Here is a 26,321-nt window from a genome sequence, read left to right on the forward strand (position 1 = left end):
TGAAGTTTAAGTCACTTGCAGGAGAAATGCATTACCAATTGCTTTTCCTCTTCAACTGGCATAAAATATAATTAAGAAAAAGGAGTATATTTCATAATGTTTTATAGTAATGTTTTGTCATTTTGTCCTATTATCCTAAACAAAATGGCAAATTCTGGGGTGGCCTTTACAATGCAGAAACAGTTGTGTGTTTTTTAACTTTTAATTTATATTGGAGCATAGTTGATTAACAACGTTGTGTTAGTTTCAGGTGTACAGCAAAGTGATTCAGTTATACATATACATGTATCTAGTCTTTTTCAAATTCTTTTTCCATTTAGGTTATTACAGAATATTGAGGAGAATTCCCTGTGGTATATAGTAGGTCCTTGTTGGTTATCTACCTTAAATAGAGCAGTGTCAATCCCAAACTCCCAATTTATCCCTCCCCTCCACCCTTTCTCCCATAACCATAAATTGGTTCTCTAAGTCTGTGAGTCTGAGAAACAGTTGTTAATCAGACTGTGGTGATAATATTAAGGCAGCAAGTTTATAAGTCTTTCTCATAAGCAAATGGTTAACAAATGATAGGAGTTTAGGAAAACAACTTTTCAGAGTTTTATGAATTCATATTTTTAATGACTATATTGAAAAAGGATAGAGATGAACTAGTGATAGCATGATGAACTAAAGATTGAGAGGGACATTCAAACAGCTACTCTTCCTTTACCAGCTCCTAAAATGTGACTCTCCAGTCAACATTTTTTCCCAATCCCTAGGCAACATCAGTTAAGCAACTCAATGCCTGCATTAACAGTCTTTTCAAACCTCTTCTACACTTCTTATCAAATGGACTGTGATAATCTCTTCTGGTGCCTTTCCCCCACTAAAACTGGAGTTCCTCCAGGGCAAAGATAGGTCCCATCCCCCTTTGAAATTTCCGAAATTTAAACAGTGCTTTGGATACAGCAGGCACTCAAGTACTGGAAAGGATTGGATAAGAGCAAGAGGGAAGACAGACCAAGTGGTAAAATCCCAAGAAGGCTGGATTAGTTGCTTTTCTCAAGTTTCTGATAACTGCTTCTATTATTGTGGAAGGGTCACTAGTACTTAATTTCTTCAGCTGAAGAATGAGACTGCTAACAGAGGCTTTCTCAGAAGAGTCTGTGTTTGGCCTGAAGTGTTTTCCAGGACTCTGAATGTCACTGCTCCTGAGGTAGGCATTTTTTTCCATTCTCTAGTCTGATAGCAGCCCATAGTCTTACACCTGTCCACTTAAGTGCCTGTCTGACCCCTGGAGGCATTCTAATTTCTGACCTCTAAATTGTTTCCACCTCTTCCCTTTTAAGAGAACAAAGAAGACTGAGGTAAGAAAGGAAAGAAGGAAAGAAGGTAAGAGAAGGAAAGCAATAGTGAGAACCAAATGGAAGAATGGAGAAATAATGATAAATCTTTGGTAGGAATTTTGAACATACACCCTGATAATGACCATTGGTTTTATTTATGTCACATCCAAAGGTGTCCCAAAAGTGTGGCAATCAGTGAGGTGGAACATAGAGAATCGACAGCCATGTCACACCAATTCCCAATGAGTTACCCATACTAAATTGACAAACAGGGGCTCACAATAAGTATGTGTAGGAAGGGTGTACAATCAAAGAAGGCAGCTAATGCTCTTTGGTAATTTACAATTCTATGGTTGTCACATAAGTCTTTTGCAGTTTGAAATGTTTGGAAGAGTATCCTACTAATCAAAATAAATTATTAAATATTCTAACTGTTATACTTCTTGTCCTAAGTAAATAAAAATAATTTTGAAAAAAAGAATGGGGCATTTTAGTACGTTTTCTCCACCCCAAAAAAACATGGGGTGGATAATGCTTCATAATGTCTTCCAAGAAGACAAAGGAAATATTTCTTCTTTGAAAAGAGATATGTAAGGAGAAATATGCCTTTACCCTAATTATCCACATCTTGATGTTAATCAACTAATGGAAATTCAGTGCCAGCGGTATGCCAACCAGCTTTCTGGGTTGGTGGAGTGGGGAGAGCTCTGATTTGTAGCATTTGCCAATTTCTATAGTGTAAATACTCCCACCATGGCTGATTTCAAGCTACCAACATGATGTCACTGAATGTGGAGGTATGAGGAGATCCTGACAACTGCTCTTGATGGCTCTAGCACAAATTGGAGTGTATCAATTTATTTTTCCTCTCCTAACTTGGATTTTATTATTCATTATACTGGCATAGTGTTTAAGAAAAAACCTGAAACTTGCAATGAACATTGTTTTCCCTATTGCAAAATTTGTATCACCTGTCAGTGAGTAACTTTAGTCATGAAAAGTATGTAATTCCAAAGGAATTACCTAAAGAAAGCACCAAGGCCCACGGTAAATGCTGCGGCAGGCAGATGCTAATTCTGTAGAAAAATGACCTGATACCTGACAGATACGGTGTATCTGACAGTTTTTGAAGGATAAGCTGTGCATGTTCTCCTGTCTGAATGTGATCACACTGTAGCAGCTCCAGGTGGGCAGAACTGGAGTCACTGTCACAAGTTCATTAATGAAGCAAAGATTTTACCTGCTGAGCAGATTCACTCTGCACCACTGCTATCTAAAGACCAGGGAAGTCCCTCTCAGAACTGATCTCACTGTCAAGTTAGTAAAGGGACAAAGTCACTGGTCTATGTAGAAGTTCTACTTCAAAGTAGATTGAAGGAATTTAGCTACACTAACCTAAGTCAACACAATGCCCAAAATACTACTCATGTTGCCAGTTCACTGTTGGCTCTACACCCAGTGGCAGAGGCCATACCTCCAATGAACTTGTAGCAGTTACAATATTTGCTAACATTTATTTTTATGTAGTTAAGATTCACTCTTATTAGAGCTAGTCAACACCTGTCTTAAAATCTTTTTAGAGTAACTTGGAGTCAGAAATAAGCAAATATTCAGAAGACAGCTCTATTGTGAAAATTGAGACTATTTGATTACAGGTTCCCTACAGGTCCCTTTCTAAATCACATCTCCTTACTGACTTTTATACTCATTGTGACAACATCTACCCGAAGTTGTCTACAAAGCCATCTCCTCTCTTGGAAAGACCTCCCAGTTCTTATGCTTTCTATTTTCTCTGTTAATAGGAAATGTAGTGCAGAGTTCCACTTGCATAGAATTCCTTAAAAAAAGACAACACTGAAACGCAGACACAATTCCCACAATGAGACCTGAACGTGACTGTACACTGGCCTACCTGACCCTGCGAGGTTGTGAGACTGTGAAGGGCAGAGGCTTAATCCACAGCAGAGCAGTCTGTAGACATGTGACTAATATCAATGTATCCAGCACACTGATGAAAAGCTTGGCCCTGGAGACAGCCTTCCTGGATTAGAATTCCAGCTTTGTCTCTTACTAGCTGTATGATGTTGGGAAAATCTCTTAACCTCTCTGAGCTCCAGTTTCCTTATCTATAAAATGGGAAGGCCTACTTTACAAGGGTTGCCCTGAGAATAAACTGAGGAAATCCTCATAAAGCATTCTGAACAGTTTTTACAATGTAAATATTAGCTATTATTATGACAAATTAGACATACAGATGAAATAAGAATAGATATTTTAGTAAGCAAATACTATGATACTCAATTTCCCAAATATTTTGCAATATTCTGCTTCTGAAAGTAGTTCAAATCAGTGGTTTGGATTGACTTTGCAAACACTGTTTAAAATGGTGTCGTTATGATGGGAGTGGATTCAGGCAATAACATATCTGAAAAATGTGTGCCAACAAGGGCACTGCTTCACCCAAACCACGCAAGTCTGTTATTCTTTGTTCATAAAAGGAGACTACAGGAAAAGATCTGTAACCAAAATCTTTATTTTTAGATTTCCACCTTCCCAATACACCTTTCATGTGGATATTATAATTTTTCTTCTTCATGCAGAACTTATATTTCTATCCTCCCCACACTACTAACTTTGCTTACAGAAGAAAAATATTAACTCCTTAATATGATTTATAAGGCCCCCTCAGTCTGGCTTTAGCTAATGTTTCCAACTTCTGTTTGATTACTTTCCATCACAAATTTGATACCTTGCTAGACATGATTATCCACCTAATTCATAATGGATTTTCATTTGCTCACTCATTCATTACTCATTTCACTCAAATACTTTATACTTGCTTACTATATGTCAGAAACCTTGCTATGTGCTAGGAATTAGAGATAAGAAAAATGCATAGGCTTAGCTCTTAGAGTTCACAATCTAATAAAAAAGGTATGTAAACAACTTCCCACAAAAATAGCAATGTAATACAAAGTCTGTACAGAGGTGACTTACCTGTAAAAAGTCCTGTTTGAATTCTTATAAACAAGTAATGGCTTTTGCCTGAGGCAGGAAAATGTTTTACAGAAAAGATGAACTTTCTCTTTGCTATTATATGATTAGGAGATTAAGTGATCAGTAGGCAGATAATAGAAAATGTTTACCAGGCAGTAAAATTGAACAAAGCCTTGGCTATATGAAATTACCTATAATATCTAAGGAAAGCAAGTACTTTGTAGCTTGCTTGTACTTTGGGGTATGTCTGCAGGAAAATGGGAAGTAAGATTGTAAAGAAGGTTGTGGATAGACTGAGAAAGGTTGCATATGCTGTAATTGAGGAAGGTGTATTCTATTTTTGTTTTGTTTGTCCAGCAAGTGTTCCCCTCCCTCTTGCTACTTTAACAGACCTTGTTGCCACTGTTGCCATGAAGCAAGTATCTGATCCAGGTCTGGTCAATCTAGGGGAACAGAGGCTCAAACGATACAAACCTTTCAGAAGCAGGGTCAGGGTTAAACCTTCTAGGAGATTGACATTTAAAGAAAGAAGTGCACTTTTTCTGCTGGGTGGCTAAGCAAGGGCTGCCTGTGATTTAGGGATCTGCTACGTGGAGAAGGCTTGTTTGCATTTTTAGAGAATGAGCCCAGTAGTCTTCAAAGAAGACGAGTAAGCAGAAATGAGATATACAGGCATACCTCGTTTTACTGTGCTTTGCTTTATTGAGCTTCACAGACATTGCATTTTTTTTTTTAACAAATTGAAGGTTTGTGGCAACCCTGTGTTGTTAGATGATGGTTAGCATTTTTTTGTAATAAAGCATTTTTAAATTAAGGTATGTACATTGATTTCTTTAAGACATAATGCCATTGCACACTTAATAGACTGTACCATAATGTAAACATACTTAAAAAAGCACTGGAAAACCGAAAAGATTGTGTGACTTGCTTCATTGCAATATTCACTTTATTGTGGTAGTTTAGAACTGAATCCATAATATCTCCGAGGTATGCCTGTAAATAGGAGACTGAGTTGTAGAGATGCTGAATTTATGTCCCAGTCCTTGAGGCCATGGTTCCTCTTGCACTTCTTTCACTTCCACAAGTGACCGTCAACATCTCAGCCACATGAGCCACTTGATTTAAGGAACTTTGAATTGTGTATCTGCCATTTTCAATTGAAAGAGTCCTGAGTCTGCCATGCTAAGAACTCTGTTGCACATGGTAAGGCAGGCAATGGGAGCGACAGAAAAATTTTAAGATGCAAAATGTTTTTAAATGAATCAAAATGTTTTAATGAATCAAAAATACATTAAAAAGTGGTTCCAAGTGGGTGGAGTACTAGGAGGATGTGGATTTCGTGTCTCCACACAACTAGGGCACTTACCAGGCACTGGTGGGGGACCACGGACAGCTAAGGGTACAGGAGGAACTCCCAGCGACTGGTTGTTAATTATAGTTTTATTTTTCTGAATATATTTTTTATCTTTCTAATTTTATTTTGTTCTTTATTCTTTGATATTGTACTGCACCGTTTTTTCTTTCTTTCTTTCTTTTTTTTAACTGCACCACAGAGCTTGCGGGATTTTGGTTTCCAGGCCAGAAGTTGGGCCTGAGCTCATGTGGTGGGAGCTCCGAGTCCAAACTACTGGACTAACAGAGAACCTCAGAACCCAGGGAATATCAATTGGAGTGAGGCCTCCTGGAGGTCCTCATCACAGCACGAAGACCCAGCTCTACCCAACTGCCTGCAAACTCCAGTGCTGGACGGCTGAGGCCAAATGACCAGTAAGACAGGAACACAGCACCACCCATCAAAAAAAAAAAAGACAAAAAAAATATCTTACAGATGAAGGAGCAAGGTAAAACCCTACAAGACCAAAAAAGTGAAGATGAAATAGGCAACCTACCTGAAAAAGAATTCAGAGTAACGATAGCAAAGATGAACCAAAATCTTGGAAACAGAATGGAGAAAATACAAAAAACATTTAACAAGTACCTAGAAGAACTAAAGAGCAAACAAACAGTGATGACCAACACAATTACTGAATTAAAAAGACTCTAGAAGGCATTAATAGCAGAATAACTGAGGCAGAAGAACAGATAGGTGAGCTGGAAGATAAAATGGTGGAAATACTGCCAGAGAGCAGAATAAAGAAAAAAGAATGAAAAGAATTGAGGACAGTCTCAGAGACCTCTGGGACAATATTAACTGTACCAACATTCAAATTATAGGGGTCCCAGAAGAAGAAGAGAAAAAGAAAGGGTATAAGAAAATATTTGAAGAGATGATAGTCGAAAACTTCCCTAACATGGGAAAGGAAATAGTCAATCAGGTCCAGGAAGCAGAGAGCACCATACAGGATAAACCCAAGGAGAAACATGCCGAGACACATATTAATCAAGCTATCAAAAATTATATATAAAGAAAAAATATTAAAAGCACAAGGGAAAAACAACAAATAACATACAAGGGAATCCCCATAAGGTTAACAGCTGCTTTCAGCAGAAACTCTGCAAGCCAGAAGGGAGTGGCAGGACATATTTAAAATGATGAAAGGGAAAAACCTACAACCAAGAGTATTCTACCCAGCAAGGATCTCATTCATATTTGAGAGAGAAATCCAAAGCTTTACAGACACGTAATAGCTAAGAGAATTCAGAACCACCAAACCAGCTTTATAACAAATGCTACAGGAACTTCTCTAGGCAGGAAACACAAGAGAAGGAAAAGACCTACAACAACAAACCCAAAACAATCAAGAAAATGGGAATAGGAACATACATATTGATAATTACCATAAATGTAAAAAGAGTAAATGCTCAAACCAAAAGACACAGACTGGCTGAATGGATACAAAAACAAGACCGATATATATGCTGTCTACAAGAGACCTACTTCAGACCTAGGGATATATACAGACTGAAAGTGAGGGGATGGAAAAAGATATTCCATGCAAATGGAAATCAAAAGAAAGCTGGAGTAGCAATTCTCATATCAGACAAAATAGACTTTAAAATAAGGACTATCAGAAGAGACAAAGAAGGACACTACATAATGATCAAGGGATCAGTCAAGAAGAATATATAACAATTGTAAATATTTATGCACCCAACATACGAGCACCTCAGTACATAAGGCAAATGCTAACAGCAATAAAAGGGGAAATCCACAGTAACACAAAAATAGTAGAGGACTTTAACACCCCATTTTCACCAATGGACAGATCATCCAATATGAAAATAAATGAGGAAACACACGCTTTAAATGACACATTAAACAAGATGGACTTAACTGATATTTATAGGACCTTCCATCCAAAAACAACAGAATACACTTTCTTCTCAGGTGCTCATGGAACATCCTCCAGGATAGATCATATCTTGGGTCACAAATCAAGTCTTGGTTAATTTAAGAAAATTGAAATCATTATCAAGTATCTTTTTCGACCACAATGCTATGAGACTAGATATCAATTACAGGAAAAAAACTGTAAAAAATACAAACACATGGAGGCTAAACAATATAGTATTAAATAACCAAGAGATCACTGAAGAAATCAAAGAGGAAATCAAAAAATACCTAGAAACAAGTGACAATGAAAACACGATGACCCAAAACCTATGGGATGCAGCAAAAGCAGTTCTAAGAGGGAAACTTATAGCAATACAATCCTATCTCAAGAAACAAGAAACATCTCAAATAAACAACCTAACCTTACACCTAAAGCAATTAGAGAAAGAAGAACAAAAAAACCCCAAAGTTAGCAGAAGGAAAGAAATCTTAAAGATCAGATCAGAAATAAATGAAAAAGAAATGAAGGAAACATAGCAAAGACCAATAAAACTAAAAGCTGGTTCTTTGAGAAAATAAACAAAATTGATAAACCAGTAGCCAGACTCATCAAGAAAAAAATGGAGAAGACTCAAATCAACAGAATTAGAAATGAAAAAGGAGAAGTAACAACTGACACTGCAGAAATACAAAGGATCATGAGAGATTACTACAAGCAACTATATGCCAATAAAATGGACAACCTGGAAGAAATCGATAAATTCTTAGAAAAGCACAACCTTCTGAGACTGAACCAGGAAGAAAGGGAAAATATAAACAGACCAATCATAAGCACTGAAATTGAAACTGTGATTAAAAATCTTCCAACAAACAAAAGTCCAGGAGCAGATGGCTTCACAAGCAAATTCTATAAAATATCTACACAAGAGCTAACACCTATCCTTCTCAAACTCTTTCAAAATATAGAAGAGGGAGGAACACGCCCAAACTCATTCTACAAGGCCACCATCACCCTGATACCAAAACCAGACAAAGACGTCACAAAAAAAGAAAACTGCAGGCCTATATATCTGATGAACATAGATGCAAAAATCCTCAACAAAATACTAGCAAACAGAATCCAACAGCACATTAAAAGGATCATACAGCATGATCAAGTGGGGTTTATCCCAGGAATGCAAGGATTCTTCAGTATATGCAAATCAATCAGTGTGATACACCGTATTAAGAAACTGAGGAATAAAAACCATATGATCATCTCAATAGATGCAGAAAAAGCTTTTGACAAAATTCAACATCTATTTATGATAAAAACCCTTCAGAAAGGGCCTAGTGGGAATTTACCTCAACATACTAAAGGCAATATATGACAAACCCACAGTCAATGTCGTCCTCAATGGTGAAAACTGAAACCATTTCCTCTAGGACCAGGAACAAGACAAGGTTGCCCACTCTCACCACTACTATTCAATACAGTTGTGGAAGTTTTTGCCATAGCAGTCAGAGAAGAAACAGAAATAAAAGGAATCCAAATTGGAAAAGACGAAGTAAAGCTGTCACTGTTTTCAGATGACATGATACTATACATAGAGAATCCTAAACATGCTACCAGAAAACTACTAGAGCTAATCAATGAATTTGGTAAAGTAGCAGGATACAAAATTAATGCACAGAAATCTCTTGCATTCCTATACACTAATGATGAAAAATCTGAAAGAGAAATTAAGGAAACACTCCCGTTTACCACTGCAACAAAAAGAATAAAATACCTAGGAATAAACCTATATAAGGAGACAAAAGACCTGTATGCAGAAAACTATAAGACACTGATAAAAGACATTAAAGATGATACAAACAGATGGAGAGATATATCATGTTCTTTGATTAGAAAAAAAAATATTGTGAAAATGACTATACTACTCAAAGCAATCTACAGATTTAATGCAATCCCTATCAAACTACCAATGGCATTTTTCACAGAACTAGAAATAAAGATTTCAGAATATGTATGGAAATACAAAAGACCTCGAATAGCCAAAGCAATCTTGAGAAGAAAAACGGAGCTGGAGGAATCAGCCTCCCAGACTTCAGACTACACTACAAAGCTACAGTAATCAAGACAGTATGGTACTGGCACAAAAACAGAAATATAGATCAATGGAACAGGATAGAAAGCCCAGAGATAAACCCACGCACATATGGTCACCTTATCTTTGATAAAGGAGGCAAGAATATACAATGGAGAAAAGATAGCCTCTTCAGTAACTGGTGCTGGAAAAACTGGACAGCTACATTGAAAGAACGAAATTAGAACACTTCCTAACACCATACACTAAAATAAACTCAAAATGGATTAAAGACCTAAATGTAAGGCCAGAAACTATCAAACTCTTAGAGGAAAACATAGGCAGCACACTCTATGACATAAATCACAGCAAGATCCTTTTTGACCCACCTCCTAGAGAAATGGAAATAAAAACCAAACTAAACAAATGGGACCTAATGAAACTTAAAAGCTTTTGCACAGCAAAGGAAACCATAAACAGGACCAAATGACAACCCTCAGAATGGGAGAAAATATTTGGAAACAAAGCAACTGACAAAGGATTAATCTCCAAAGTATACAAGCAGCTTTGCAGCTCAATATCAAAGAAACAAACAACCCAATCCAAAAATGGGCAGAAGACCTAAATAGACATTTCTCCAAAGAAGATAAACAGATTGCCAACAAACACATGAAAAGATGCTCAACATCACTAATCATTAGAGAAATGCAAATTAAAACTACAATGAGGTATCACCTCACACTGGTCAGAATGGCCATGATCAAAAAATCTATAAACAATAAACACTGGAGAGGGTGTGGAGAAAAGGGAACCCTCTTGCACTGTTGGTGGGAATATAAATTGATATAGCCACTACGGAGATCAGTATGGAGGTTCCTTAAAAAACTAAAAGTAGAACTACCATATGACCCAGCAATCTCACTACTAGGCATACGCCCTGAGAAAACCATCATTCAAAAAAAGTCATGTACTACAATGTTCACTGCAGCACTATTTACAATACCCAGGACGTGGAAGCAACCTAAGTGTCCATCGACAGGTGAATGGATAAAGAAGATGTGACACATATATACAATGGACTATTACTCAGCCATAAAAAGAAAGGAAATTGAGTTATTTGTAGTGAGGTGGATGGACCTAGAGTCTGTCATACAGAGTGAAGTAAGTCAGAAAAAGAAAAGCAAATACCATATGCTAACACATATATAGAATCTAAAAAAAAAAAAATGGTTCTTATGAACCTAGGGGCAGGACAGGAATAAAGACACAGATGTAGAGAATGGACTTGAGGACACGGGGACAGGGAACGGTAAGCTGGGATGAAGTGAGAGAGTAACACTGACATATACACACTACCAAATGTAAAACAAATAGCTGGTGGGAAGCAGCCGCATAGCACAGAGAGATCAGCTCGGTGCTCTGTGACCACCCAGAGGGGTGGGATAAGGAGGGTGGGAAGGAGACGCAAGAGGGAGGGGATATGGGGATATACGTATGCATATAGCTGATTCACTTTGTTATATAGCAGAAACTAACAACATTGTAAAGCAATTATACTCCAATAAAGACGTTAAAAAAAAAGAAAAGCAGTTCTAGTGGACTGTATAGCAAATAAATTTCAAGGGATACTACCTAGAGAATTTCTGTCTACTGAAATAGCCCACCAAAGCCCAGCTCATTTGGCACCTCTGATCCCACTCAGCTGGCATGAATGGTCCTTTGTTCTGCATTGCTGCAGCACTTCACTTGTTCCTGACACGTGTTCCTGAAACTTCTGATTTAGTAGGTCTGGGATGAAATCTGAGGATTCTAATAAATTCCAGGTAATATACATGCTACTAGTCCAGGGGCCATGCTTTGAGAATCACTGCTGTAACATATTTCATTGCATTCTAGTTTATTTGCTTATCTGCATCCCCTGCTAGATTAAAGGTAAGTTAAGAATTTTCTTATTTATCTTTGTAAAACTCTCAGTGGCTAACATAATTCTTTATAAAAAACTGGCATTTGATATGCATTACTGTGTGATTAACTGTGGAGATAAGATAAACATCTTACCATAATAAATTCCCTCTGTTATAATCCAAACAGATTCCCTCAAAAAGTGAACTGTGAAACTAGAGAAAAGATCAAAAGGCAGAATATGACCCAACTTATTCTGGGCTGCCTAATTTTGATTACATATGTATCTGGTTTCTTTTAATCCTTGGACATAAAGGACAATGATTATTTTCAAATATATATAAGAAAGCTTGAGAGGCATGCTTCTACAAAGGTTGAGACTAACGTTTCTTCCTCCTGCATGTGTTTCTATTTCCTCTTGGTTTAGCTGGCATCTGACAGCCCAGGGGAGAAAACATTTCTAGCATTTTTTCATCCCAATATTTAGAAATGCTGATCAAACTAACGTTTTTTGTAAGCTATTCTTGTGGCAAGACATTCTATCCTTTTAAGCTTTGTTGCCTATTTAAAAACTGCAGGTTCAAAACTATTTTTTTAATCATGTCATTAAATTATATTTTTGTGAACTAAAAATACACCATGGAGCCTGGCTTAAATCCTGTGAGACAGGAAAGGCCAGTGTGCCTGGACTTCTAGGTGTTTGGACTGGATTTCTAGTTTCTTTATTGGAAGACATGCTCTCTCTCATGAGCTAATGTGGGTAGCTTCTGGAATCAAACATGTCTGGAAAAAATACTCTTTCTACATTGTGCTTCTAGTATTTAGAGTGATCTTTATAATTTTTACCATATCTCCAGGTAATTCGGTAGAGTTTTAGACAGATCTGGATGCAATATTTAAAGTGTACAGAGAAAAGGTTGAGGGCGGTTGTAGAGTGGTATTACCTTAGGCATCCTGTGACATTGTAGAATATATCAAAATCGAGCAAACCATTCGCTTTGGGGTAGTCTCCTTCTGGCCACCCCGAAAAGGGGATGATGATATTCTCAGTCAGGATAAGCAAGGCTTCTGTTACCATGAGATTCTTAAGTCTGTCATTAGAGGACAAATTCCACAGCAAACCTAGAAAAGCAAAGAGTACCATCAAAACAGTGCAGGGTTGGGTCAAAATGACTGCTGAAAAGATCAGTTAAGACCGTCACCCCTAGAGCTATGGCTAGTTATAAAAGGAAAAAAAAAACCAAAAACAAGGTAGGGGGAGACAGCCCTTTTCCCAAGGGAAAAAACCTGTTTAGACCTCATTAGATGGCAATGGAAGCTGTTCCATAAGAATAATTAAAAAAAATATATATATATATATATATGTATACTAGTGGTGAGACAATGGAATATTACTCAGCCATAAAAAGAAACAAAATTGAGTTATTTGTAGTGAGGTGGATGGACCTAGAGTCTGTCATACAGAGTGAAGTAAGTCAGAAAGAGAAAAACAAATACCGTATGCTAACACATATATATGGAATCTAAAAAAAAAAAAAAAGGTCATGAAGAACCTAGGGGCAAGACGGTAATAAAGACACAAACGTCCTAGAGAATGGACTTGAGGACACAGGGAGGGGGAAGGGTAAGCTGGGACTAAGTGAGAGAGTAGCACTGACATATACACTACCAAAAGTAAAACAGATAGCTAGTGGGAGGCCGCATAGCACAGGGAGATCAGCTTAGTGCTTTGTGACCACCTAGAGGGGTGGGATAGGGAGGGTGGGAAGGAGGGAGACGCAAGAGGGAAGAGATGTGGGGACATATGTATATGTATAACTGATTCACTTTGTTGTAAAGCAGAAACTAACACACCATTGTAAAGCAACTATACTCCAATAACACACCACTGTAAAGCAACTATACTCCAATAAAGATGTTTAAAATATACATATATATATATATATACACACACACACACACACACACACACACACACATATACATACAGAGAGAGAGAGGGAGAAAGAGAACTTACAGTGTAAAACTATACATGTTTAATCAAGAACATAAATGAATGCCAAAAATCCTTATTGCTGTTTCTCTTAAAAGACCCTACCACAAAGCTGACCTCATTAGTATAATAAATTCTGGGCTCACCAACAGGAAAGCTCGAAATGATTCTGTTGTAATTAAGAGTTCAGCACTTTAAAAGTCATAGTTTTCTCCCTTAGATACATACATATCTAAGGACATCTCTGCCTGCCTACCGCTCCCCACTGCCTGCAACTCCCACCTGACATCTGCCTTCCAATAATAGCAGTAAGAGCCTCTAGAAAGCTTTTGCCTATGCCTGTCAACAGCAGGCTGCTCAACATCACCAATTAATATTTATTAACTCCTACCCAATGACAGACTTTATGTCCTGCCAGAATTTATGCTGGCTCTACCTCATCTACTTCTTATATTACAGTTTGGCAGAGAAGGAGAGACAAGAGCATTTTAGCTACCTGCCAACTTGCATGGCCTAAGCATTGGTCTAAGACTGGTACCACATTTACTCACTTAACTTTCCTATTCCTCTTGAGTCCCCTCCACCCCCATTTAAAAAGAAAGGCCATATAAGCCAACTCAGGAAGAAATTAAGATAACAGGATACTGTATTTCCCAGGGCATTTGTGAGACAGGGACTGAAGCTGGGTACTGAGAGAGAACACAAAGTGGCATATACATTTAGGATTTGTTTTTCTCACAAATTTGGTGCTCAAATACCTCTGATTCAGTGGAAGCACTATACCTCTACTGCTTGCTATTCCAGTGTGACTCCCAGCAGGTGTCAAGTTGCTTTGCCATCATTCATTCTTCAGTAAGTTACTCTAACTCGCTATCATCCAGGAAAGGAGAAACAGAGAGGGGACAGAAAGAGAAGCCATCTTCATTTTCTTCCTATTTATGCCCCCACCGCCCAGTCAGTTAAATCTTACCTCTTAAATTTACTGCTTCATCTGCATGAAGGACAGAGGAAGAACAGATATACAGGACAGTCCACTTTATGAAAAAAGCAAACATGGTGGTCTTGCCAGAATTACATGGTGATATCACCTCCCTTTATATTAATGACTGAAATAATAGTCTGTATGGTTAAAACTTAGTAGTTAATCAACCATACTTTCATTTGGCCCATCAGTTAGAACACTCTAGGCCTAATGTAGTCTTTTGTGCTTAAAGAGTTTACTTTGTGTACAAGTAACTAATTTTTTAAATAACCAAATTTCCACCATAGCTTATATCTAGCTGCCATTAGACAGAGCAATGCTGGGTCTAGTGCTTCCTGAGGACTAGAATTCTGGCTGATGAGAAGGTCTTTTCCTGATCAAACTGGCATCTGGGGTTAGTCATGAGCAGTGTCCCTCCGCTGCAGGTTTTGCAACACAATGACTTCATGGGTCACACCTCATCTTAAGAGGCCCTGGAGAGGGACAGACAGAATAAAACTCCAAAAACTCCTAAGGTGGTTGAAAACAATTGAAAGGGACGTCTGAGGTTGAGTTTTGGTTACTAAGCTATAAAAGAAAGCTAAAAAGAAAAGAAAGGAAAGAAAAAAACAAGCTTCCTGTTCTAAATAAGCAAACAAATTAACAATCTCTGCCTGTCAGAGGCTTAAAAATGTGAAGCATGATATTTCCTCTCTTTAAAAAGGACCACACAGAGCACTCAAAGGAAAAGTACACCTTACAATAAAAACCAGAGAGGATTAGTTTGAATAAAGGGAGTGGAATTTTCCTCCAACAGTCATGTCCTTTGTAGCTTGTCATGCTGTATTATTTCTATGGAAGTATAACGTCTGGGGAGTTTTAGTATAATTTTTGAATTTTTAATGTAGGATATTGTACAGAAATGTCATGCTTGCCAAATTTCTGTATGGTACAAAGCTAAGGAAGAGCTTAAATGTTCACTAGAGATTCGGGATTGTACTTATACACACACACCCTCACACACATACGTACAAAATCAATAAATGACCAATTACAAATTGGGAAAATGTGCATGCTGATATAGGACAAAGGGTTAAATACCATTAATATATAGAGTTCTTATAAATCATTAAAAATTAAATTACTAGTAGAAAAGTTGACCCAAAGCTAAAAGAGTCTAATACACATAGGAATGCAGGCTCTCTAGTAACTAAAGAAATGCAAATTCAGCAACTACATATTATTTTCTGTGGCTATAGAAGACAAAACCAGACCAATGAGCAGAAATTCTGAGGATGGAGATTTTGGCTCAGTGAAAGTATAAACTTCTAAGACAGCTTTGAAGAAAACAGAAAGATCTGCTTATAAGATCCAGCACTATCACTGGAGCCAATAAAAAAAAATGAGCTCATCCTTTATCAAAATATCGACAAGGGGGTTTAATCTTAAAACTAGAGTGTTTGAAAAGACTAGCAGTCACCAAATGAGCTCAGTGACAAATTAGAATCACATATTCCAGGGCCACACCACAAACTTACTAAGCCTGACTCCCAGGATGAATTCCAGGAATTTATACTTTAAATATGATTCCAATTTCTCTCATTGGGAAATTAATGGTTTATATGACCCTAAATAGATGTCCCTTTCAATGATTAGATTCTATATTCCCTGATACTGTATTATATTTAGGGTTTGGATTTTCATTTGTTTCACCTTTAACTTCCGGTCAATTTAATCATAGTTAATTTCTATTATTTCTATTATTATATTTCTATTATTATAGTTCTCTGTTGTAGCTGTTCTGTCCATAATTTTCTATCACTAAGCTCTCATTCTAGCCAAAAAGAAGGGGAACTGGATTCTGGTAAGGGATATACTTTGAATAATTAGCAATTATAAGAAAGATAATGATAACTGCATTATCCAGAAACTTATTGCCAATTGATATCTACAAAATGCAGCTACCTAGTAAAGGGATTTAATAGATATTGAAACCCATGTTTTATTAATATTGCTCTTTAGGACTGGAAATATAGTTATTTAACTGAATCTGTATAATGTTTAGTAGCAAAACTTGTAAATTTTATGATTAAATCTTCAAGGAGGAGCAGGAGGAGGAGAAGTGGTTCTTTTTAAACTTGTTTTTCAAAATTATCACAGAGCAGGAGGAATAGGTTTTTGCAATTTCCCTTGCATGGACATACTCCTCCTTTCACCTAACTTCTGTAAGTCTTACCTGGAATATCACATTATAGCAAAGGCCATTTATTCAAAACTATAAATAAACTCAAGGTACCTGACTGCACCATTACAAATGCAGAATAAAATAATTATACATTTAAAGGACGTGCATTATGAATTTTTTTTTTCTTTTTGCGGTACGCGGGCCTCTCACTGTTGCGGCCTCTCCTGTTGCGGAGCACGGGCTCCGGACGCGCAGGCTCAGCGGCCATGGCTCACGGGCTCAGCTGCTCCGCCGCATGTGGGATCTTCCTGGACCGGGGCACAAACCCGCATCCCCTGCATCAGCAGGCGGACTCTCAACCACTGCGCCACCAGGGAAGCCCCATAATGAATATTTTATATAGTAAAATGTTTTTGTATTTTATGAAAATACAGAAATCCAATTAAATATTTTCATATAATTTGCAGAGATCAATATGCATTTTCAACATTGACAATCATCCCCTGACTCTTCCTTATGCAATTTGCAGAAGAGGGACAATACCCTACTTCATTCTTATGACCTGTTTTAACCCAAGGCAGAGCCCTACTCACTCCAGTGAAGTGCTCATTATTCAGTGACCTTAAAGATGAACTTTTGAGACTAGTATGTACTGTTCTCATTTCAACTAAATACACTACCACACTCACTTGGTAAGGGAGCGGGAACACACTCATGGGAGGAAAGTCTTTGATCCTGAAGTCTTTTCTTCAGAAGAGGGAAGAGCTTCCCTCCTAGGCTGGTACTGAACATGCCAGAAAAGTTAAGTGAGTTGACTTTCTTTCCCAGCCAACAAAGCTCTGGTACTGAACTTCTCATGCATATATATAAGCAGATGGTTTATTTTTTTATATCCTGGCCAGAAAAGTCAGAGTCCTATCTGAAAACACACCTGATTCTCTCATTTGTGTGTAATCTAGATATTCCCAGGCCATAAAACTCTTTTTTTATATTTGGTCAGGCATCCACAGCTATTGAGAAACTTCTATGAGTACTACAGTTGTTACTGCAATAACATACTGGCACAAAATAAGTGGCAACTTAATATGAAAGGACACAAAGTTAGTTCAGAGAAGCCCCTTCCTTCAATACTCTGCCGAGAGGAAAGGAAGGGCCTGAGAGTAAAGTACAGAAGGATGGTATTTGAAAATGCTTCAGAGAGAGAAGTGATACTTGAGTAGCTACTGAAGAATGAGAAGGTTTACCAGGTGGTCTAGGTATGAAAAAGGATTCCACTCCAAGACAACAGCAGAAGCAAAGGTATCGAGACAGATGAGACATGGGACAGAGCAGCAAATTCTTTAGGATTTCAGAGTCTGGGCTAAAAGGGTATGAAAAGAGACACTGCTGCCAATGGTCACCAGGCTCACATCATAAAATCTTTGTGTGAGATGCTACAGAGTATAGACTTCAACATAGGAAATGGAGAAAATAAGGGACAATATTTTTATTTTAGAAAGAAATCACTAGAAGCAGAGTGGTGGACAGACTGGGAATGTGCAATACTGAATCATAGAGGCCAGGCACAAGGTTACTGCAAGAGTAGACCAGAGATGAAGAGGGTTTGAATCAAGGCAGTGGCAAGAGGAGAGAGGAAGGGCCAAAAAGGAGCAAGGGAGAGCTCTCTGATCCAAGATCGCAAAGACAAAGCCCCTTCCTAAAGAAGTGTAAAAATGAGTCACTCTTTGCCCCCATAACAGTAGGTGGGAGCCACTTTGATATAGCAAAACACTCAGATAATACTGTGTTCAAATCTGGCCTTGTTCTTTGCTAGCTGTGCAACCTTGGGCAACTCAACCCCCTGAGCCTCACACTGGTCATATGTAAACAGTCAATAATACCATACCTTATGGAGCTGTCAGGAAGAACAGAGATAAAAAATGGAAAGCCCAAGCTTATGACTAGCATGTAATAGAGGCTCAATAAAAAGATGTTTACAAAATAGACAAGAAAAGATTCACATATATGGTTACTCACTTTGTGTTTTTTTTTTAATTGGGGTATAGCTGTTTTACAATGTTGTGTTAGTTTCTACTGTATCGTTTTGTGTTTCTAAACAAAGATATAAACATGTCTAAATCAATCAACAATTTATTTTTGAGGCCCAAAAACACTTATTTAGCACTTCCATTAATAGAGCTAAAGGAAGTTATTTAGTAGGATTTGTATCAAACATTCAACTATCAACTCAATTCAATTAATATGTAATGAACACCTTCTGGTAGGGATGTTTAGCTTATACTAGAAATCCTGGGAACTGCACAATCAAACTCCATTTATCACCTCTGTAGATTATCTAAAGAAGACAGTGGTTTCTGTGGCATCAATACCACAGAACATTCTCTGTCCTTAGCTTCCTTCTTCCTACACAAAAGAAGAGGAAGTTCATAAACAATGGATTATTTCCTTGACACAGAGCCACACATCCTCCCAAGCTTTCTGGCTACCACACACCCTAACCTCGATCACTCTATTACCCCAGTTTCCTGTGAACGACCAGCAGCTTCTTTGCTTTGCTAGTGATTTTCACTTTGCTGGGAATAACTTTCATTCTCCTTCAAAACACTAGTCCAAAGCCTAACCCTCTTTTAAGGTCCACAGTGAAATATATCTCCTTCATGAAGTCTTTCCTGAGTGTAAAACAGAATAATCTGTTTGATTCTCTTTCGTGGTTCATAACTGTTTTTTAATAAAGAAAATGTTAGGTTCTAAACATGAGGTTTGGTTGCTGTTTTTTTGTTTTTGTTTTTTTTTTAATGCCAACCATCACATAACTGTTCACGTTTTAGTAGACGGAAAATAAAATTCACAACCTCTCTAGACTGTGATTCACCCTGGTTGGTACTTGAAGGCTGCCCTCTAAATGTTGGCTGAATGAATGAATGAATGAATAAGTGATATCACTCTTAATTTCTGTAGGTATTTTAATATAAGTCATGGATATGAAAGGAAATCTCTCATGGGACATGACAGCATGCTGGCAGAAGGGTAGTACGGTGCAACCCTTCATATAGTTTTATAAAATTAAAATATATTGAGATAGAAAGATGTGATATTTTGAGATATAAATGGATAGAGAGGATATAATGACAACATTTTTATAGAAAAAAGAATACTGTTGTATAATAAAGGATGGCAAAAGTGCAACATATATTCAGTTCAACTTAAACGATATTTATGGAGTACCTCTTTTAAATAAGTATGAAGACTGTCAACTATTATCATTAAAAAAACTTTTATATGCTATATTAGAAAGGGTTAGCTTCTTTGGACCTTAGTTTTGTCATCTGTAAAACTGAGATTTAGTAGCCAATAATACCTAAAAATACCCCAAAACCTAAGGTTTTTGTGAGAATAAATTTAAAAAGTCTACTACCTGGGACACTGAAGATACTTAAAAGTTTCCCCAAGGCAATACTACTGATGATTACACTCAGTAATGTTTCTTGCACTCTTTGTAATGTGTTCATGGAGCTTTAGCAGAGAGCTGATGAACCATTTTCAATGAACTATTTTCTCTTCTATCATACGTACTATTCATTTCAATGAAACTAGTCCTCCTTTCTCCATGCTTCAAGAATTACCAAAACCATTAGTTTAGTTCTATCTGATTATTTTAGTTTTCCAATCCATGCACAGAAGGGAGATATTTATTTTTCCAAATCAGTATTTGAGTAGAAATATAAAATGGAGAACTGAAAAACCTATCCAGTCATGCTTTTTTCTTTTTTGGGGGTGTAGAGGGACAGGTAAGCTAGGAAGCTCGTACTGAGAGAGGTCCAGGTGATGGAAGCTGCACAGAACTTCTAATTAAAAATATTAACCAAAAGCCTCAGAATAACTTCCCCTTCAGAAAAAAGGAATTCAAACGACTTGAATCTGGGGTCTAAGCTAGCAGTAATAATGTTCCTTGAAAGCCCTCTCAGATAACAATGAGCCCATCAATCATTTGTTCCAGAAACCTCAGAAAAAACAGATGATATTAACACATCTGGCTGGGGTGCACTGCGCCCCAGCCAGATGTAAGCACTACCTGTTAATACTAAGCACTACCTGTTATTTGTTTCTTAGTCTCCAAGTCTCTGGTTTGCTTCAGCACCTGGAGCAGCCGAGGTACTCCATTGAGTTCAGCTACCTCTAATTTGTTGTCATTATCTTCAAACACCAAGTTTCTCAAGGCCCCACACACAGCTCGCTGGATATCTTCATTCTGAATTTTGAGGAGCTGTAGAAGCTTGGGGATGCCATGAAGCTGATTAACCTGGGGAAGAAGCAGATTCATATTTCAGATATTTATTAATTTTGATGTGGCATTAAAAATCGTCAATGTAATATGAATGAACAGATGAAGTTCACTGACTTTGTTGATAACTCCCACCAATCAATGTGTGGCACAACCTGGGACTCCAGTGTACAATATACCCCTGCTCTAAGGCAGTATCTCTCATCAAGGAGCTTAGAATAAATCTGCGAAATTAAGACTGAAACCTATGAAAAAATTAAAGGGCAAAGTTAAGTGATAAAGGGTGAATAAGTGATAAGTGGATAGAAAGAGTTGAATAATAAAAGTCTTAGTCATAATGAAGATGAAGAGAACTGGGAATCAGAGAAATAAAGTTTTATGGAAGAATACTATATTACATGAATTTTTTCCAGGACAGAACTGTACAGTCAACATAACATTTTATTTATTTATTTATTTTTGGCTGGATTGGGTCTTGGTTGCTGCACATGGGCTTTCTCTAGTTGCAGCGAGCAGGGGCTATTCTTTGTTGCAGTGCATGAGCTTCCCATTGTGGTGGCTTCTCTTGTTGCAGAGCATAGGCTCTAGGCACGTGGGCTTCAGTAGTTGCAGCACATGGGCTCAGTAGTTGTGGCTCATGGGCTCTAGAGTGCAGGCTAAGTAATTGTGGCGCACGGGTTTAGTTGCTCCATGGCATGTAGGATCTTCCTGGCCCAGGGCTCGAACCCGTGTCCCCTGCATTGGCAGGCGGATTCTTAACCACTGCGCCACCAGGGAAGTCCTATACAGTCAATATAAATAATAGTAATCACTCCCATCAGTAGTAGAAATAAAAATTCATTTACCATGGCAACTGTAGTAGCAATGCAAAACAAACCTTAAATGCAAGCTATTTTTTTTATCGAGGTATAAATGACATATAACATTAGTTTCAGGTGCAGAACATAATGATTCGATATCTGTACATATTGTAAAATGATCATAATAAGTCTATTTAACATCCATCACCACACAGTTAATTTTTTTTGTGGTAAGAACTCTTGAGATCTATTCTCTTAGAAACTTTTTACAATCATCATGCTGTACATTACATTCCCATGACTTATTTATTTTATAATTGGAAGAGTGCAAGCTATTTTTATGATCAATTGCTTTCAGTATTTAAAAACACTGAAATAAATTATGCAAGCGTTTTAGGTAAATAACATAACTTTATACTTTTTAATGTGCTATTTTCTTTTTTTTTTTTTTTGCGGTACACGGGCCTCTCACTGTTGTGGTCTCTCCCGTTGCGGAGCACAGGCTCCGGATGCGCAGGCTCAGCGGCCATGGCTCATGGGCCCAGCTGCTCTGCGGCATGCGGGATCCTCCCGGACCGGGGCACGAACCTGTGTCCCCTGCATCGGCAGGCGGACTCTCAACCACTGTGCCACCAGGGAAGCCCTAATGTGCTATTTTTAAAATATTTCTTCTATACACATATGCAAGAAAGGGCATGATATCAGAGAAAGAACCAGAGGGTCAGAACTAGGAATAAAGAAAAATAGAAGGTTTTGATTCTGAAACCTAAGGCTGTTTAAGAAGAGGCCAAATAATGAGTCTGAATAAAGTGACTTCGTGTTTTAGGCTGCAAATATTATCTAAAGAAATCAGGAGGAGGATGCAGCATTGCTGAAGAGAAATGTTAAGTTGCAGACTGACGGCTTTCTTTCTCAGAGGCTTCCACTAGTATCTGATTAAAAATTTTTTAAGTTGGTAAGAGCTTTTGGTAAAGATCTCAGTCATTTTCACCTTCTTAATGCAGAAATTTTTAGGAATTAAGTTGCTGTGAATGAGCATAAGTTTCCCATTCAGATGATGTTCATCACTTATGAATGATGCCCTAACTGCACGACAGTTCCCACTCAGGAGAGAGCTGCACACCTGATCCAGTGGCACATTTCACATTTTCTATGTCTCTCATAGACAGACAAATGGGATTTAAGACACTGTCTTCCAATCTTACATCTTCCTTTGTTAGGACTGGGGAGTAGACTAGCAAGTCAGGAATAAAAGTCAAGATTGTAAAATAATCTAGTAAAAATAAACATAATAATAACCACAATACTAACAAAATAACAACTCTTCCTCCCACTTCTATCATTAGGAGGTGTTGGCATAGTGTTAAGAAGTTTATATACATTCTCTAATCACTAACTTGCAAGAACCTTAAGATGAAAGTACTCTTGCGGTACACGGGCTCACTGTTGTGGCCTCTCCCATTGCGAAGCACAGGCTCCGGACGCGCAGGCCCAGCGGCCATGGCTCACAGGTCCAGCCGCTCCGCGGCATGCGGGATCCTCCCGGACCGGGGCACAGAACCCGCGTCCCCTGCATTAGCAGGTGGACTCCCAACCACTGTGCCACCAGGGAAGCCCAAGGAAAGTACTCTTTTGGCCCCTTTAAGGCTTCAGTGACAGTAGTAAGGAAGAATACTTCCACTTTTGGCTCCCTTCAGAGGAGACATTTGCAGAACAGGAGACAACTGGGAGACTGGCTATGTCTAAAGCCATTCAAATGTATTTGTATGAAAATGCTAATGATAGCTATCAAGAATATCTGGTCCAGCAGATCATCTATTTGATCACTTCATCTATTCCTATTATTACACTTCCTTAAAAGCAGAAAGGCACAACTTATTTGAAAACAGCCTGTAACTCATGTTTTTCACTAATTCTGTCAATTTCTATTTCATAGTTAGGTTTTATGATGGTTGAATTCATACGCTCTAGACTTCATAAATGGCAGCTAGAAGACAGAAATATTTCATTACTTAATTTACAACTAATAAGTTGCCTTCTTCAAAATACGATGTGAAATGGCCTCCTGGCTAAATTGCATTTCCAGCTGTGATGATAGCATGAGTGAGAAGTGGCTAGTGGAAGCCTCTACTGCCCTGCCTGGGTGGCATGAATGGCTGTCTTTTGCTAACAGCACTCAAAGCCATTCCCTTACCCTGTCACCTTTATCCCCTTGGCTTTCAGCACTTGCTCCAGTCTGGAAAGAAGGAACTGCAGACACCTGATACTCAGATAAATGCTGAAATCCAGCTACAGCTCGGCTCACTGTAGAATGTGACCCCCTAGTATCTGGCACCTACCTCACATTTAAAAATAGATTTTAGTTACCTTTATCCATTGAATCAAATAGATATATATCATATCAAATACAAGAAGTTGATAATATTCTGCTCATTGCCTATAACTAGGGCAGTTGGTAGTGACTCCTATTCATATTAGGTCCAACGTTAAATGCACTGTTCTTGCCCCTCTGAATTCAGGGAAATAGGTGGGACCAGAGAGGGTGCATATGTTTGTTATACTGAATCCTCAGGGGATTTGTTCCCCCTTTGGGAAAGGAAACAACCAGACTAACACGAACATCTCAGAACTTTAAAAAAGCTTCATTTGAGATGGCTTCTAAATATGTGAAAGGGCAAAATCGCATATTAGAATCTTAACTTTCTCCTTGACTGCTCTGATTCTTTTCCCTGCCAACTCTAAAAGAATTAAATGATGAGGGTTTCTGGTGGCAAATAAGTTGAGGGAACAAACTCTGTTGACTCCCTCATGCCTGGTGCCTTTGCTCTCAGTTCCTTTCCTATCTGGAATGCTCTGCTCACTCTGCTTTTCTTCTGGCAAAGTCCTACTCATCCTGCATAAGCCAGCTCAAAGGTCACCTCCTCTGTGAAGTGTCACCTTCTTTCTCTCCCTTCCCTCCCATTAGAATTAATCACTCCTTGCGAATTGGTATAACCTTTCAGGAAGGCAATTGTCAACATGTGTCAAAAACTTCAAACATATTCACTTTTAGTAAACTTCAGTAGGAAATAATTTGAAATGCAGACACGGACTAACATGATAATAGTAACTACATTATTTATGATATGGAAAAATAAGAAACCATAAATGTCCAAAGATGGGGGAAGACTGGTTAATGATTAATTGTCACATATCCATATACTGAGGTGTCCACAGGAGAGGCACAGCAATGTTTGAACTGACATTTTATTTGTCATATAGTTCCCTCATCAGTCAAATGGGGATTGTGGAACATTAGCAGTGTGCTAGGCCCAGAGTAGTTACTCCACACATCATAGCTACTACTATGACCATTAATATGCCACCATTAAAATGAAGTTTACAAAATATATGTATTTTTGGCCATGCAGTGGCACGACCAGTAATCAAACCCGTGCCCCTGCAGTGGAAGCGCAGAGTCCTAACCGCTGGACCACCAGGGACCACCAGTTTACAAAATATTTTTAATGTTATGAGAAAATGCTTGAGGCAATGTTATTGAAAAAGTTGAATAAAACATCTAATGCATTTCTGCTCACAGACATAAAGAACGGAATTAAACTAGGGGGTTTGGAAGAAATGATGGGGTTATAATGTATGAATGGGGCATGCTATTTTGTATTTTTTTAAACAACAAGCATGTATTTAGGCATGCTTTTTAAAAACAAAACATGCCCATAAACAAAGCTAAATATTCAATTTGATGACAGCTGTGTACATGTATGCATTAAAAAAATCAGAGAGCAATACCAAATGATAACAATAGGACTGTGGGCTTTTTTCCTTTTTTCTTTCTTAATTTCTCAAATTTCTTATAATGAGTTTGTATTAGTTTTACAACAAGATTTTGCAAGACAGTTATTTCAGTCACTGTTTCGGTGATGAGATTTGAAGCAGGCATGGAAACAAAACCAGCTTAAGAAGGGTCTTGCAGATTAAATTAAGGGATTTGTCTTTTATATTGCAGGCAAGCAGGGCAGATATTGGAAAGGTCTTGCTGGATGCTGTGAAGAGACTGGGATTAGGAGTGGATAAGAATGGAGGCAGAGGGATTAATTAGGAGACAGTGTGAAGAGACTGGGATTAGGAGTGGATAAGAATGGAGGCAGAGAGATTAATTAGGAGGCAGCTGGATTAAAAGCATGAAGGTGACAGGGATCAGTATCATGATTAGGGAGAGCAAGATGTAGGCAGATTCAGGACACTTTAAAAAATATATATTTATTATTTTTTTTTTTGGCTGTGTTGGGTCTCAGTTGCGGCACACGGGATCTTCGTTGAGGCGTGTGGGATCTTGTGTTGTGGTGCTCTGGCTCTTCGTTGTGGTGCACGGGCTTCTCTTTAGTTGTGGCATGCAGGTTTTCTCTTCTCCATTTGTGGCACGCGGGCTCCAGGGCACATGGGCTCTGTAGTTTGTGGCATGCTGACTCTCTCGTTGAGGTGCGTGAGCTCAGTAGTTGTGGTGTGCGGGCTTAGTTGCCCCGTGGCATGTGGGAT

The 26,321-nt window shown here is 38.1% G+C and overlaps 1 protein-coding gene across 1 annotated transcript in view; it reads right to left on the minus strand.

The window, feature by feature from the left end:
• PKP2 (plakophilin 2) overlaps nt 1-26,321 on the minus strand; it is a 90,568-nt gene that overhangs the window by 29,213 nt on the left and 35,034 nt on the right. Inside the window, exons 5-6 of the mRNA XM_007452197.1 lie at nt 20,796-21,003; nt 12,509-12,686 (exon numbers count right to left, since the gene is read on the minus strand). Of these exons, the coding sequence (XP_007452259.1) occupies nt 12,509-12,686; nt 20,796-21,003 (386 nt within the window). The remainder of the gene's footprint in view (nt 1-12,508; nt 12,687-20,795; nt 21,004-26,321) is intronic.

This window comes from Lipotes vexillifer, unplaced genomic scaffold, assembly GCF_000442215.2.
Source record: "Lipotes vexillifer unplaced genomic scaffold, Lipotes_vexillifer_v1.1 scaffold1, whole genome shotgun sequence".
Lineage (NCBI taxonomy): Eukaryota > Metazoa > Chordata > Mammalia > Artiodactyla > Lipotidae > Lipotes > Lipotes vexillifer.